This window comes from Protopterus annectens, chromosome 10.part0 (genome assembly GCF_019279795.1).
Source record: "Protopterus annectens isolate FY-2018-M chromosome 10.part0, PAN1.0, whole genome shotgun sequence".
NCBI classification, from domain to species: domain Eukaryota; kingdom Metazoa; phylum Chordata; order Ceratodontiformes; family Protopteridae; genus Protopterus; species Protopterus annectens.
The window spans coordinates 72,704,145-72,721,945 of NC_056744.1; the positions used below are offsets into that span (position 1 = coordinate 72,704,145).

The 17,801-nt window shown below is 40.7% G+C and overlaps 1 protein-coding gene across 1 annotated transcript in view; it reads right to left on the reverse strand.

Annotated features, from left to right (window-relative positions):
• Window positions 1-592: 592 nt before the first annotated feature.
• MRPS7 (mitochondrial ribosomal protein S7) overlaps window positions 593-17,801 on the reverse strand; it is a 254,894-nt gene continuing 237,685 nt past the window's right edge. The window contains exon 5 of the mRNA XM_044085032.1: window positions 593-1,136. Within this exon, the coding sequence (XP_043940967.1) occupies window positions 915-1,136 (222 nt within the window). The 3' untranslated portion in view covers window positions 593-914. The remainder of the gene's footprint in view (window positions 1,137-17,801) is intronic.

Consider the following 17,801-nt stretch of genomic DNA (forward strand, 5'->3'; position numbering starts at 1 on the left):
ACAGCTACTGTCCAAGTGTTATGCATCTGTTACCGACCATACATCCAAAAACTGACAAGACTTCACCAGAACAGCTGCCCTTTATGCACTATTTGGTATGATCCTCAGATGAAGGCTTTATAAGGCAATGTCTGGATAAGGTCCCGAACTTTACTTTCCTTATCACAAATTTACCATTGCCGCCCTCCATGATACTTTTATCCATAACCAGGGCAAAATAGTTTTGTTCACTCTGTTAGAGCTGATATCCTAAAGATAATGAGCACCGAGTAATGACAGTATTGTACTAAGCTTTTTACACTGCCCATTTTGATAATATTTTAAATTTATATTTTCATTAGATAAAATGCATCTTTATAGTGTGCAATTACATAGCATTACACAGCAAATTATTAACCAAAATGGAGGACACTAGTAAGGAACAGAAAAACAAGCAGCCCTTTTTTAAAATTGGTATTTGTTGTGACGTGCCCTCAAAGAATATTTACACTTTCATTCCTAAAGTGTCTATTTTAAATGTGGCTTTTACTGACATCCTTAGCATTTACTTGTGTTTTCATGTTAAGCAATCACTTTCTTTTAACGACATCAGAAAATTAAAAGTACGGACATTTATTTACCTTCTTACATCCCACAATGCTGAGTACCTGTATCGTAAACAACTTCAAAGAACAGACATAGACAGCAATGTTTTATAATTTACAATTTTTATATTAAAAATTAGTATATACAAAAATAATAATGGATGCAAAGTTGCTATAAGCATGCTCCACTTTGTCCAGTGAAATAAGCCTTTTTTTGTGTGTTTTTGAGTCTTGGCATCAAAAACACTTGTGTCTTCTTAACAGTTAGCTCTCAAAAATTCAAAGACAAATACATGGAGTACTTCAAATGAAACCACTGTTCACTTATTTTCACCACCAGCGATAGTGAGCAAAAGCCCGATTAGCCTCAGCCATTTTGTGTAGTTCTCGTTTCTTCTTCACCACATTTCCCTCATTGTTAAAAGCAGCCAACAACTCCTGTGATAACTTCTCATACATCCGTGTTCGCCTATGTTTACTCTCACGGCATTCTGTTATTAGCCATTTCATGGCAAGAAAGCGCCTTCTATTCTCAGTCAGTGGTGTAGGAACCTTTGAGAATAATAAAAATAAGTTTCATTATTTAAGCAAGGGTCAAAAGAAATCCTGAATGACTTGAGAAACCCATATGGTTATTAATGTAAATTAGAAATACAAAAACAAAAAATGTGTAGTAGTGTTCATCTCCTATTGTCATTTAACTCTGCAGGTGAGCATAAAACACCACTGCTGAAGTTTATTTTCTTATTATACAGAAATTACAATGTGCTCCTATGATGATATACTGCCAAACTACAGTTAAATTAATGGCAGGACTAATCATTTCACAGACTATATATATATTTTTTCAATATCGCCAAGTCAACTACCAAGTTATCTCACATTACGTTTCTGTGCTGGCTAGCATTCATGACAACATAATGCTTTTCTGCTGGACATTATAAAAGTAAACTTTCAAACAAACACACACTGCTAAAAAGGATCATTACAATACTATGTACTAGTAATTAGTGCAAAACAGTTACAATATATTTATCATTCATATTAAGTAGAAATCATGTCCTGTAGCATAAACGTGAAACCAGTCAACCACTTTTCGTTCTGGAGAACACTGTCAGCATGGTCCTCTTATATAACTCAGTTTGTTGCCTTCTAGAAATCATTTTAAATGCTGTATCAAAGCAACAGTACAGATCAGCTCAGCCCCCTAATGGGGCAGAACACTATTCCCATGTACTGCAACTCACAAAGTAAGAAGCCCAGATAAGGCACAAATGTGCAGCACTGACCAGAAATGAGGAACAAGCTGATTGACAGGAAAGTGCATTGCTCATTCTAGCACACTAACTTACTACTAACATTTCACAGTGAATACAGACCATTCCTTAGAGCAATGTACAGTCCTCCATCAGCTGGGTTTGAGTGCGCAGACACTAAATTACTATAGGTCACAATGCAACCGTGCTGTACCCACTCAGCAAACACCAAAAACAAATTGGAAAGTATTTGTAAAAGACCATGCAGTACAGCCCATCATCAAGCACACATTAACATTTCATTTTCTCTACATGATCTTCAGTAACAGGATAAGCCACAAGGGAGACATGCCTTATTTTAAAGCAGATCCAGTAGTGCTGCCCTTTTCTTTTTTTGTACCTGCCCACATCCAGCACAACCACTAGTGTTAAAGAGATTCCAGCCCAGGATTACTGGTGCAGACTATGAGAAACTAACACAGCTCTACCTCCTCCCTTCAACCTATCCAGCATCATAATCTAGCACAACAAGCAAACCTGCACCGCTCTGACTTCTGCAATTTAAAATGTCACCTCTTAAGACATCTTGGATCCTCCATCACCGCAGATGGGGAGCTGGATGGCTGTGTACTCTATCACATGTCAATTCCTTCTCATTAGACTCCACCTACACCCTTTACAGGTAGAGGGTGCAGTTTCAACTGTGCGACCCCTCCTTACCTGGGCGCCAGCTGCATCCTTTACACAAAGGGCACAGCTTACATTATGTGCTCTAAAAGGACAGCTGCCTCTCTGGATGCTATTTATGACCTTTATACAATGGGTTACAACTTGAACTGCTATGCATCTCCTAAGATGACACACATCTTGCATAGAAAAAAAAATTGTGTCCTTTGTGTGTGTGAAGTTGTAGCCTATTTTACCATGCACCCCCCCCCCCCAACTACATCTCATAAGATTACACTCTCAAATGCTTGGAGGATGCATGCCAAATATTGTCAGAGTATAGCTTACACTGCTATGTACCCCACCACCACAATGGCACATTATCTTGCTGGGTAACACCTGTACTCACGTGTAGGAGTCAGAGTTTGCAACGTTATGCACCCCCTTCAACATATATACTCCCAAACCAGTCCCAGGAGAATCTTGCATAGCCTACAGGTTTGGGATGTCACAAGTAATGTCCTCACTACCGAAAATTATCCAGTAACTTTGGAAAGTTCAGAGTATTTATCTGCTCTGCACCACAACTTCAACTTCCTCCCTCGTCTAAGTCATCGAATGGAGGTTCCTTACCATGCTCAATGTGCTGCTCAAATGAAAGTCTTACGCAGCCACTCAATACACCATTCATTTGACATTACATCTTAAAGAATCCTTCCTGAAAGGTAAGAAAATCTGTTTTAGAATCAAGTATCTCTCAGTGATGCGAAATAGACATCCTTGGTACAGCAGGCTCTTGCTCATCATGTTTTCAATGGCTTGTTTAAATAAAGTGTTTGCTTGAAATATAAGCATGTGATCAAAGCAAATAAGGGCTCTTACTCAAGAGACATAATGAAGCACACAGCTGATAGCGGAGTCTAAAACCTTGGACTCCATAACCAGAAGGGTCATGAAAGACAGATGCCTAGACTCTCAGGGGGTGTTGGGCAAGAAAGCAAAGAAAAAAAACTATAGTCACAAACTGAAAAAACAACTAGCCACAAACTGAAGTAAAAGCCACAAATGCTCAATGGTTTAAAAGCTAAAATTAAAGGCTTTAAGAAGATAATGCAAGCTTGCCTTTAAGGGGGCGCTGGTTCAATTTTGATTGGCTAGTGAGGAGTGATGTCTTACTTAAATTCATGACCCTACTTCCCTGGATTTATCTGATGAAGTTTTGTGATGAAACATAATGAAAGCACTTATTTTTAACAATCATTATTAAATAGATTTTTAATGGTCTTATTTACCACACAGAATTTGCTAGCGATTTGTATCTTGTTGTTTTGAACAGATCAGGGCTTTTAAGATGTTGAGCTTTTGTGGCTTAAACTTCAGTTTGTGGTTTAGTTGTTTTTTTAGTTTGTGAATTTTGTTCGTTATGGCCTTGGAAGCACAAACGGCCTCACAGCCCTTATTTTTACAAATGGAATACCAGGAAATGTCACAGACTGTTAGTAATTTAACTTTACTCCTGAAGCACCTTACACAAAAAGTGGATTGTTTTCTCTCACTTCCCTCTGCTACAGCAGCCTGTGGTGGGGGAGGGAACCAGGTAAACACAGCAAACACTGAATCACAGTTTACAGATTTTGGTAAGCAGCAATTTTGTCTTAACCTTGCACATAAGACTGTTCCTAAACTGAATGACTGGATTTCAAAAGACACGGGCCTTTTTCTCTAATGTTAATGAAGTGTCTGACAACTCCTGTAGCATACTGGAGGAATTGTATTACAAGCTTTTTAAACTGAGAAAATTACAGATAGAAAATGCTTGCTTTCTGGAAGCTATACGTACTAAGTCCCAAAAGGGCTTTGCATTTGGGGATACCCTACTGGGTTAATTAAAGGCTCGACCTTGCATCTAGATTTATTATCCATGTTTGACTGCCACAGACGAGAATATATGGAATTACTAGTAGAACATAACAGCAGACCTACTGAGCGCTTACAGCTGAAACCAACTTACTGGAAGAAAGTATTCTAAAAGATAGTGACTACACCTTCAGTACAAACATTCCTGGATTTTGTCCAGCATCGTCAATCGTGTGGAACAAATTAAAAAATAAAGACTGAAAACGGACCGGAAAGCATACAACAACAGAACGGTCTACCCTGATCCACCCACATCTCAAATCTGGGGCAATAAGGATTTCGGAGAAAAAGATCTCTCCATTCACAACAATTTTGACATCATAGCCAATGGCAATGATGAAGGGGAGACTGACATCACTGATGACTCCAAGGAACAGGGGTATCATTTTAACCCCATGGATTTTCTGCCATTCAGGTGATCATAAATGCTAAAACAGAGACAGGGTCACAGCCACTGGAGGGACAGGGAACAACCCCCATCTACCCTTCAGAACCCACAGGGGAGGAATTTCAGGAATCAACCATATTGGGGATCCAGAACTCACCAGGATCAGTCGTGGACGTATCAACGAACTTAAAGGAAGTTCCATCTGTACCAATGTCCATCATGAACGCTTCTGAAGCCTTCACTGATGACACAAACTGCCATACATAAACTAATAAAGAGGGTGACTTCTAAATTTACAATTATACCACACATTGTATAGAAACAGCACTCACTGAAGTCCTTGGTAAGAGAAAAGCCAATCACCATACTTAAAAAAAATGATCAGTAGCTAATCAAACTCAAACATAGGGCTCATCCTTTCTTCTTTCAAAGCCAATTTAATCAACAATCTAAATCAGCCTCTATATTGACCAATCAATATGGGCTTAGGAGAGCACATCTCTAAAATGGCCAAATAGCTACGGCCGAAAGTGCTTTGCTTATCAGGATCTGAAGAAGGCAACGACTGAAAGCGCATTGCTTATCAGGATCTGAAGAATGCTACGGCCAAAAGCACTAATCTTTTCGTTGTTTGCTTTAATGCTTCAATGTGATTTTATTCTACAATTTTATTAAAGTTGTCACCATTTTTAGAGTACTTCAGTGTGGTTTAAAGTCCGTGGTGGTATGCCCGTTTGTGGCTGGACTACCTTCAGTAATGTCACAGGTTTTAGCTTTTATAGGTTCATGGTAAGGGTATGACTTTTTGTTCCTTTCAGGAGAGCCAACTTTCCTCAGATCTCATTGGACTTGAAGTGATTTGTTCATAAACTAAACTTCAAACTGTTATTTAAAGAATATATACAACCCACCCAACGTTTGTGTTTCGAGTACCTCTAATCCTCCCTTGAACCCACTGCTGCATGTGCTCGAAAAAATCTGCAAACTGGATACAAGACATATGGGACACAGTGCCACATTTCCTCTAATCTTTCTAGAGAAATAATATCATTACATAATAATTAATAATATAATTACATAATATCAGAATGACTGGCCTAAGATTCATGGAGCCTGATAAAGGCGGGGGCCCTGTTATCATGAAACAGAAAGAATATTCCAGGAGAATTAAAGAAATGTTAAACAATAGTGTTTACCAATGACGTATCTAGAAATGAATTAAATCAAGCATACAGAAAGATTACTTCCCTTTTAAACGATATGTTTATAAAAGGAAGAATTAACATCAAAGAATTCAAATACCTTAACATTATCTCTACTGTGATGCCCACAATTTTGAGGATCCCCAAAATTCGGACCTTAATAATCCTCCTATGCGTCCTACTGTGGATAATGGGGGGGGTCTATTACTCAAGCTTGTGCTGAGTTTATGGATTGTAAATTAAAAGACATACTCAAGACTGAACCACAAGTCTGTAAAGAATCCTGGGAAATCTTAAAAAAAATCAATAACACCACTTATGTGGAGAATGACCTTACTGGTCACTATAAACATGGCCGATTTATGCACGGTAATACCCCATGAGGTGGTGCTGAACTGGTTCCATTGAACAACAACCAGACTAGTCTCCTGGAAGACTTGTTGCAAATCAAAAATTATATTTTTTATGACGGATATTTGCAGCATCAAAATCAAGATGTGGCTCTGTTTATGCTAATATTGTAATGGCTAAATGGGAACCAGCTTTCATGTTTAGACCCTTTACACAAGTCCATGAGATTTTACACTAGATACTCATAGGTTCATAGGTTCATACTAGGCTATCTGCCCTAAGGCATTTATAAGCCTAGCCCAAAGTTTTGTGGCTTACGCCACCCCTTATATGAAAAAATACTGTGCCCATTAGTTTGTTGTGCCTCTGTCCAGCAGTGACACAGAGATGATTCCCGGGGTAAACCTACGATCTCCTATCCACAGGTCAAGATTTCTCTTGAACAGAGCCAGCGAGGTGCTCTGCCTCACATGGACCGGGATTTTATTCCACAGCATAGGGAGTCTCTGAGTGATAAATCTATCCCTCCAGCACGTCCTATTTATATCCGTGCTAAGGTTTAAGTCGCTTGCTCTAGTGGTTTTGGTGGATTTGGATTTTTTGAGGTGGAGCATGTCCATTAATTCCGGGTTGGACATGGCCTTGTATGTCAGGCACATGTCAACTCTGAGCAGACTGTATGCGACTGAATAGAGCTGGAGCTTCTTCAATCTGGCAGCATATGACAGATTTTGGAGTCCCTTTATCCTTTTGGTGAGGAAATTTTGGGGTCTCTCCAATTGCTGCAGATGTCGGGTGAGATGCATCCCGAATGGGGCATTGTACTCGATCATTGGTCTGATAACCGAATGGGGCATTGTACTCAATCATTGGTCTGATAAGTGAAGAGTACAGGGGAACAATGACCTCACTAGATCTGGATGTGAATCCCTTCATGATCAGGTGGGCAATGTAGAAGGTCTTTCTAACCACTTTAGCAACGTGAGTGTCAAAAGAAAGGTCACTGTCAACCTGGGTCCCCAGGTCCCTGATAACCTCTTCTGTGCTTAGTGGATTGCCACCTACCTATATGGTAGCTTGGGGTTACCTTGTTTTTCCCGAAGGGTATGACTATACATTTTTTGGCATTTAACTTCAGGCCATGGCTCTGGCACCAGCTATCTGTTTCCGTGAGTCCCTTCTGAAGGATATCCGTGTCCGATGCACTTTCCACTATGGCGCCCAGTTTGCAGTCGTCTGCAAACTTTGTCAACCAAAGTCCTCCCATGTTGGCCTGTACTTCTGAGAAGTAGATGCCGAACAATAGGGGGCCAAGGACCGAGCCCTGTGGGACACCACTTGTGACTGGCTTGGAGTCTGACATAGCGCCAGCAACTCTAACCCTGTGGGTTCTGTCCTTAAGCCAGTTTGCAACCCATCTTGTGACATATGGGTGTACATTTAAGCTGGTAAGTTTTTCTACAATACCCGAGTGGGGTATTGTGTCGAAAGCCTTTGCAAGGTCAAGGTAGGCTGTATGGACTGCCTTTCCCTCATCGATGGCCTTGGTGACTGTTTCGAAGAAGTCAACCAAGTTCAAAAGGCATGATCTGCCCTTGACAAAGCCAAACTGGGTCGGGTCCAATGTCTGCAAGTCCCCTATATCTTTGTTTATGAGCTCCATTATGATCCTCTCCATAGCTTTGCAGACTAGACTTGTTAAGCTTATGGGGCGGTAATTACCAGGGTCCGTAGAGGCACCGCCTTTGTGGAGTCGGACCACAGTTTCTGTACGCCACTCCTTGGGCATGTATCCTGTGGTAAGGCTGAGGTTAAACAGCTCCCTTATGTGCGGGTTTAATTCCTCATTTAGCTCATGTAGCACACAGCCGGGGACACCATCCGGTCCCATTGATGCTGTGTTTTTAGCTTTAGAGAGAGCAGCTTTCACCTGCGCATTTGAGATGTCTGGGAGGCTACACTCTGCTGGGATAGTTATCTCTCCTTTAGGGGGGAGAGGGGGGTGAAGTTTGCACTGAACCTGTCTGCCAGTATGTTGGCAATGTCTGTGGGTTCAGTGATTTTTGTATCATTTTGGACTTATTCTGAGCATATCTGGGAGTTTCCACCCAGGTTCCTAACATAGCTGAAAAAGGCCTTATGATTGTCCTTCGAATCCATGGCAATTTTTCTCTCAAAATTGGCCTTAGTTGATTTTATGAGTGCTCGTATTTTTTTACTAATAATGATCAGGGGTGACCTTCCCTTTTATGGATTTTGTTCTATCATGTAATAGCTTTCTCCTCTTATTGTAAAGTTTGTTAATGGCTGGGGTCCACCAGACTGGACGTTTGCCCTTTGTGGAAAGAGTCTTGGTTTTATTTGGGATTGCCTGATCCATGCAGTCCTGGAGGTGTTCATAGAAGGCATTTGTAAGGGCTTCTGCAGCTTGGGTTGTGGTTTCCACTGGCTCAGGGGCCTTGAAGGATACCACACCAGTCTCGAGTAGTGTGAAGTTTGCTTTAGAGAAGTTCTTCACTGTGGTCTTTTTTGTTTGGGGTGGGGGCGGGATGTGGATTTCCAGTGAGATTAGTTTATGATCAGATCTCACCAATGAGGGATATACTTCCGGTGTGGAGCATTTTGTCCCCATGTTTGTGATAATGAGATCTAGTATATTTTCTCCTCTCGTGGGAACAGTGACTAGCTGTTCCATGGCATTTGAATTTATGAACTCCAGGAACCGTTGGGCTAGAAAGTAAGGGCTTAAGTAATGTTCCCAGTCTATATTCGGGTAGTTGAAGTCACCCAATATGATGGTGTTTGGAGATACATTTATACCCTCCAGTGTCTTCAGGAAGGCTGTGTGGGGTTCCTGAGTTTGAGAGGGTGGCCTGTAGCATGCTACAATTTGTAGAGCAGTTTTGCCTATGGTTAGTTGCACCTGGATGGTTTCCGAAGCTTCGTGCGTTGCCACCAACCTGGAGGCGTGGGTATCCTTTATGAATATGGATACACCCCCCCTCCTTTTGTGGTCGGAACGCATGATATGAGGTCAAACCTAATAGTGCCGGGGTGCTCTCAGGAGCCTTGAACCAGGTTTCAGTTACAGCACAGACATCGATGTTCTCCATACTGAGAAGGGCCTCGAGTGCGTGCATTTTGAGATTTAGACTTCTGGCATTGAGCAGCATTACCCTCAGTTTCTTCCCATTTTTGTTTTCTAGGGTGGTAGGTTTAGAATTTGAGCCTTGCCTAAAAAAGGCACTATGGGGGTGGCAAGAGCCTTAGCCAATATCCGGAATCCCAGGGGTGACAGGTGCAAGCCGTCCCTTGCGAAGCAGCGTGGCTTGTCAAGCATGTCATCCCAGGCAGACACTGGATCCCCTTTGAATGACACCAGACATTAAGCCAATTGTTAAAGCTGATCATCTTGTCTCTATATTGTGGCATCATTCTTGGGAAGGAAGGATACTGGTCAGGGTCAGGGTCATACCTGCCTGGGCTACATAATCAGAGAGCTCCTCTATGTCTCTTTTCATGTAGTCCAGGGAGGTACGTCTCAGGTCGTTCACACCAGCATGGACAATGACAGTGTCATATTTGTACTTGACGTGGAGTGACCCGAGTGCTTGTGTTATGTGGCGGATTCTAGCACCCGATAGGCAGCTTACTGTGACCCTCTCCTTGTTCAGCCTGGTGAGTGGGACATCAGTGTGTCTGACTATGGAGTCACCTATGACAAGTATGTTTGGTGTTGTATTTGGCCTTAAGGGCTGTGACTGCTTTGCACACTGATTTTGTGGTTTATGTGTTGCTTGTGGGGTGTCTTGAGGTAGCAGTTGTTTGGGTGTCTGCTTTGGAGGCCTCTGCTGTTTAGGTAAATTTTTACTCAGGGCCTCCGAGTATGTCTTTGTGCGTTTATGTGTTTGATTCAGTGGTGTGGTAGCATCATGTGAGGCTGGTTTTGTGGTGTGTGTAGTTGCCTTCTACTCCTGTCTGGTCTTGCCAGTCCTGAGTTGAGAGAGCTCAGCCTCCAGTTTGGCTAAATAGCTGCATCTCTCGCAAGTATTTTTGTTATGTGGGAGGAGGAGAGGGTTGTCTGTGTACAGGAGGCAGTTATAACATTGCCTCAAGATTCCCAGATTCACCAGCTGGACCGGAGAGGAGATTGACAACTGACCTTTGGACATGCTAGAATAATATTGGGAATTCCTTAATTGAAAACAAGGGCCAGTGGGGAGTGAGGGTGTAGTGCTTTTAATTTTTAGTGCTGACTTATATAATTGCTTTAGTGAGCAAGTGCCAGATAACTTGAGTGCAATGTGTTACAAGTAACTAAATGCAAAAACAACAAACAGTAACTTTCTTTCAAGTGAAACAAGGGAATAAGTACAGTAAGCAATGCAGATATCACTAGTGATCCACAGAAGCGCTGAGAAGCCGCGTATTAGGTGGAATTAGCGTTCCAGGGAAATAACAAGCAAACAAACAACAAGCATATAAACAAAGCTAGATTCAGCAGGCCTGGATCTAGTCTATGCTACAGCAAACAAGGTGTACCAATTTCAGTAAGATACAGTTCAAATATTCAGGCACTATAAACCTTTAACCAGAAATTCCCAGCTCAGAAAGGCAGAGTCCAGCCTCTTCTCCCACAAGAGTGCAGACCACGAACCTTCTTAATGTAAAATAACTGGCCTGAAGCCCAAGTGCTGACTTGTTAATCATCTGGCAGGATACTGAGGAGAAATTGAAAGAATTTATGAACTACATAAATTCAAGCATGGAATTTTTGAAATTTACAATAAATAAGGATAAGATCAGTATTCCTTAGCTGGATGTTTTTCGTCTAAAGATTTGAAAAATGACTTATGTTTCGAGGATTTACTGAAAACCAGCTTACTCCCAACTCTTTCCTCCATTTTTCGAGGGCCCATCCCCTTGCTCAAAAGAAAATCAGTAGTAAAGGTACAATTTATGAGAGTCGCAAGAATGGTCACCCTGGAACAAAACTTCTGAGAAGAGTGTGACACCCTGGAAAACATGTTTTTGACAAGGGGCTACCCACAAGATTTTTTAACCGATATTGAGGAAGTGGTGATGAAAAGGAAAAGGAATTATTATATTCCAATACTTAACAATGGTGGTGTTATCACTGAAACTGATTAAGGTAACGGAAGCGGTGATTTGGGGAGAGCCTTTATTACAGACTTTAACCAAGCCCACCAGAATATACAATGGATACTTAAGAAGAATTGGGATTTATTTAAAGAAAACCGGGATCTTTTACAACTACTTCCAGAACGCCCTTTGGTGGTTTTCAGAAGAGGCAAGAACTTAAAGATATTGGAAGGCACAATAATTATCATATAACCAGTAACTTCTGTAAAATGACCAAATGTGTGTGATATTTTTTCTGTAAGTGGATCCATGTGGGTGACTCTTTGGATAAAAAGACAACTTGTCTGGGTTAGAGGAAAATTTGATCATAACAGCAGAGGTGTGGTTTATGCTGCTCTGTCAGGTGTGTCCATCATTTCATATTGGAAAGACTGAACGTGATTTAAAAGAAAGGTTCTATGAACATCTTGATGATATATGAAAAGGTAAAATCATGAACGCCCTGGCTAAATATGTATCAGAATTCAATGACCATTATTTTTACTTTGTGGTCATTGAGCAGATCCATCATGGGACTAGAGGAGGCCCATTGCACCTACTTCTACAAAGGGAAGTATTTTGGCAATTGTTTTTTTAAGCTCATGTTTGGCTATGCATTAATGAATGTATCTCCATTTTCCAGCCTGCTAAAATTAAAGGCTTTAGATCATGCAAGTTTGTCTTTAATGGTTCAATTTTGATTGGCTGCTGAGGAGTGATGTCTTAAATTCCTGACCCTACTTCCCTGGATTTATCTGATGAGGTTTTGGGGTGAAACAAAATGAAAGCGCTTATCTTATTATTAACAATTTTTATTAGAGAGGATTTTAACAGTCTTGTCTACTACATAGCATTTTCTATTACATAGATTTTGCTGGAGATTTGTATCTTGTTGTTTTGAACAGGTCAGGGTTTTAAGCCAAAAAACTATAGGACCAAAGAAGGGAGTCTTGGGGAAGTAGTCCATCTATTTCAACAGAGAATATTTTTTACTTGTTACTCTACTCTTCTGAAATTCAAAATCCCAAATAGCATTCTAAAACAAACACCAAAATCATAAATTCCCAAAAGTAATAGTTTAAGTTAATATGCATGGGATCATCAAAATGTGAAATGGCAAAACATAAAAACTAAGAATGCTGACAATCATGTATGTAAAAATACAGAAATCATACAGACTTAACTGTGCAACACAAAGAAGCCAGTATACATTAGGTGTACTATTAAATGCAGTGCAGTATATACACAAGGTGTACTATTAAATGCAGTAAACACGAGGTGTACTATTAAATGCAGTATTCATTAGGTATAATATTAAATACAGGGAAGTATACATTGGGTGTACTATTAAATGCAGTATACATTAGGTGTACTGTTAAATGCAGTATTCATTAGGTGCATTATTAAATGCAGTGCAGTATATATTAGGTGTACTATTAAATACAGTGCTGTATACATTAGGCGTTTAATTATTCAGCCTTCTGTATTCCTCAGGATGTCTAACTCAAGACACTATGTTTCAGTTTTGTATGCATCTATAGGCTAAGGTAGGTCCCCGTTTCAGGCTTAAACAGGAAAAGAGGGGAACTGAACTAAACAGTGCTAAGTAACAATGATTACAGTCATGCAAAAACACAAAGACAGTCACCAAGTTAATCTAATTTGGCCAGGGGAACTTAAAAATTTCTGAGATACTATTATGTCAACTCATTCTCTGTCAGGGATTCAAGTTGGGTCCATTGAAGGTAATTTCGGAGAATGAAAAAAAAAAAACCTTCAATGAACAAGAATTTTGTTTCTGCAGAGGGCAAGCCCCTCTACACCCCACATGTGGGGGGGGGGCGTCTCTCACACACACACGCGTATATACCAACTCTGGGGTCGCACAACAGTGGAAGGACGAGACACAAATTCCACTGTTGGTGAAAGTAATTTCTTCGAACAGCACACTATGCATTCTGTGAAATTATGTTATACTTTCATCTATCAGTACCAGTCTCACGTCTAGAGGATCATAAGTAGAATCTTACACAAAAATAACTTGCATAAATACTGTGTGAGTGGATCTGCCAGTCATTCCAAACCTTGTACCATAATGCATCTCACCATTTGTTGTAATTTGCTCAGCCCAAACTGTGTCTGAAAATGGTCATTGTACCAGTCTACTTGGCTAGTTAACGCATACAGATCACAGACATGGGTAAGTAATCAGTCTTAAAACAACCACAGCAAAAACTGAAGACTTAAGAACTTTTTCCCCTTCCTGCACCAAAATGATGATGAGGAAAGAGAAGAAAGGTGGCAGCAGGTCTCAAGAAAGTACAATTGTGTAAGCTGCACTTATGATAACAGTAGATGTCTGAAGTAAACACTGCTGCAGTAGCCTTTAGTTATATGGGTTATATCCTGCCACAGATATAATGGACGGAAAATCTTCCAAAGTCTCTGACTCACCTTCAAACAATGCCCATGGCTGCTGTAGCTCGCACACCAAAGAGAAAATAACAACCCGGGCGCCATAAAATATCCAGATTTTCTTGCCCCCCCCCCCAAAAAAAAACAAAGCCTACTGTCCTGAAAAAAAATGAACGATTCCATGAAGGTGTTTTACACAGAGGCGCTAGAATAAATCTGTGCATTTTACGTGTCTTTTGAAGACTCTTGTGAAGTTTATTCCATTTGGATTTTGGTTGTTTATCATTCGTAAGATTTTTGGTGGTCGTGTTATATTGTCCTGAAAAAAGAAAATTAGGTACACAACTAAAAAGGGAATGGGAAGAGGGTGTGGCTACTGCAGCAGTAACTACACTGAACATCTACTGTTATGGTAAGTACAACTTACACAATTGTACATCACTGATGCAGTAGCATTATGGGTAGATTACCATAGCTTACGCAACATGAGAGGAGGAAGAATTAAGATCCAAAAGCCCCTGGAAAATGGTCCAAGCAAAGCCTGTTCTGGACATGGAGAAGCAATCCATTTTGTAATGACTTGTAAAATTATGTACAGAGGACCAAGCAGCTGCCTCTAGAATGCTTCTAGAGTCCATCCATTTCCAGAACGCCAACGAAGATGATCAGGTTCAAGTAGAATGTGTTTGAACCTGTCTGGAAGTGATGTACTATGGTGGGAACAAAACAAAACAAAAAGCAATAGCAAGGGACAAACATCTGGAAAATAGTCCATTTTGAAATGGGTTGTCCTGTCTTTGTCCCATCACAGGAGAAACAGCTGTTCAGGTTTCCTAGGACTTTGTTCTGTTAAGTTAACTTGTCTGGCAAGTCCAGAGTATGAAGAACCCTCTCCCCTTCACTTATAGGCTCAGGGTGGAAAACCCGAAGATTAAGGGCATGAGTCAAAGAAAACTCTGAAATAACACTTGGCATGAATGAGGAATTTGTTCTTAAAGAAACTGCAACTCTATAGAAAACCAACAGGCTTCAACCACCATGACAGCTTGCAACTCTGATACTAATCTTGCAGATGTCTGAGCAATATAACACACTGTTTTGTGTGAGGAACAGGAAATCAGCATTATAAGCCGATTCAAAGGGAGACAGAGTTAACTCTTTCAACACAAAATTAAGGTTTCAGGTAGGTGCCATTTGTTTCCTAGCTGGTATCAGATGTAAAACCTTTTCTACTGCTTGATCAAAAACAGAGAAGAAAGGGGAGAATCAATGGGTAGACATACTGAAATCATTGACAAATGATAAAAGAATAAGAAAAGCAGGAGAAAAGCAACTCACATAAATATTTAAGAACTAGTGGGTACAGTATCCCCCGAAATGGGCTGCCATTATTTGTGAGGCACCAGTTAGTAAACCCTTTCTATTTAGCAATGTACGATTTCCTAGTAGAAGGCTTTATTGCCCTCTTTAGTACCAGATTCACATCCTCAAGAACAAGTTGCCAAAAGGGCATCATCCAGGCAGCTAGTTGAAGTTGTTTCATACTGAGGTGTATCAAACTCCCCTTGTGTGAGTAGATCTAATATGAGAAGAAGCTTATGATACTTGCCCTTCAATTCCATAACAAGAAAGAACCACTATTGCTTGGGCCAGAAGGAAGTCACCACAATGAACTTTGGGGAGTCCTTCTGACTCTTCCAAATTTCCCCTGGAAACCAGTAAAAGACAAAATATTCCCAACCACAGGAATGAAAAAGTATTTTCCAGGCCTGCATGTAAGGTGCCCTGCTGCAAATTTTGCTTTGATGTCCATTTTGAAAGTGGGTAAATGGATCAATTTCAGATGTTTCTCAAAAATGGATCAAATACTAAAATTCCTCCTCATTCAGTTTCAATTCACAAGGGTCTGACCTGGTCCTTCTCTGCTCGTCTGCCATTACATTTTGCTGTGATGGACTGTATGACCCCTGCAGGTTAAATAATGCTTTAAAAGCAACCTCCCAAGCTACCAAGCCAGCCTGCACAGAGGGCAGGACCCGGAGCCCCCTCATTTATGTACCACATCACTGTGTTGTCTGTATTCACCTACAGAGGTTCATGGGCCCAAGACATTCTGTGGCATGGATCACAGCCAATATTGCTATGTTTACGTGCTCTGGCCTGTGTTTTGTTCCAAACAGCTTGCACTTTTACGTCCATTGTTGCAGCACTCCCAGCAAAATTGGATGCATCTATTGCAACAGACTGAGCATGGGTTGGAAGACAGAGAGAATGCAAGGGTTGGAAAACAGAGAATGGGAGACCTGGTTAAAGTGAAATCTGTTCTCTCCACTAAAGCAGATCTCATTGCGAGAAAACTATTGGAATTTGAAAGTCTTTAGGATGAGAATGTTGGGTTCATACAGTTTTTAAGAACCACTGGATTTTTCTCGTGTGTAACCTAGCAAAAGAAATCACAAGAAAATCAGGAAGACCTCCAGAAAAAAAAAGTCTGCTTTCTCCTGTTTATATTCTGGACCACTCAAGTTAAACACAGCCTTTGGAGCTACTTTCTGAACACTTGCTCATTTTGATAAAGAGACTGAACTTTTGTAACTACTGTTTTATTCAAGTGGTGCACCTTATGTTCAGCGAGCACTACAGAAAAACCTAACTGAAAGCCAAATTTGTTTTCTTTTTCTATTTCTTAAGTTGAATATCTAAGCATTATTACTAACAAGCTTGTATGGTAAATGAGAAAAGCAATAGATAAGCTAAATCTTATAAACCACGTCAAACAGGTAAGTTTGGAGCAAATGTCCAAAGCAATCAAGCATCATGATTGCCCTAAGCAGTTTCTGCAGTAAGTTCTAAAGATGGAGCCCCTGATAAACAAATTAATAAGTTGCTGAGGCATCAAGGCAAACCCTAGGAAACTCAAGCAAATCAATGGGTGTTTGAATGAAGAGAAGGAGAGGGCAGGAATCGGCTTACAAGCTCCCTAACCTAAAGGAGGCTCAAGCTGTGAGGAGCTAAATAAACCAGGAAGAGGGTTTTATAAGGGATGACTGAATAACTAACCAGTGTAGTCTCTGCAACACCGGCGTAATGTGATGATGTCTAGATACTTCAGTAAACAGCAAGGGCAGCATAGTTCTGTATCAGTTGTAGTCTGTCAAGCACAATGTCTGTTAGCCTCAGATAAAGGTCACTGCAGCAAGCCAGACATGGAGAGACCAGGACATGCACAACTATGAGCAAGTCAACAAGTGGAATAAGAAGTGAAGTATTCTTCATATGATAACAGGATTTGATGACAGCAGAAGCCTGGTCCTTAGTTACCACACCTAGATTCTCAATCTTATAAACAAATTCTAGGTTGTAATACAGTATCGAGTGACAAGACCTAAGCCAAAGAACTATGCATTGTGTCATGGATGGTCGCTGCAGACATCCCGCTGGTACTGCTCTTAAAACAATTAGAATCATCCAAATCCAAGGCAAGTTTGCTTACAACCATCATAGAATCTTCAGGAAAGGAGATTTATACCTGCATACCAGCACAGGAATGAAAATGCAAAACTCTTTCAAATAATGTCCCCTAGAAAAAAAGTACAGTTTTGTACCTACCATAAATGCAGACGTTCGAGTGTTCACCCTGCTGCAGTCATCACACTTGGGTTATCCTGCCGTCAAGCGGTCCCCGCAGTTAGCCTGAATTCCAAAGTCTTTGTCCGGCGTCGGTTGCTATCGCTTCTTCCCTGACATCAGTGAGCCAGGGTACCACAGAGGTAGTATAGGATAGAGTGGTAGAGATAAGTTCAGCTAGTTCAGAGGGGATGGAGGGAGGGTAACCTGGACTGCAGCAGGGTGAACACTCGAACATCTACATTTATGGTAG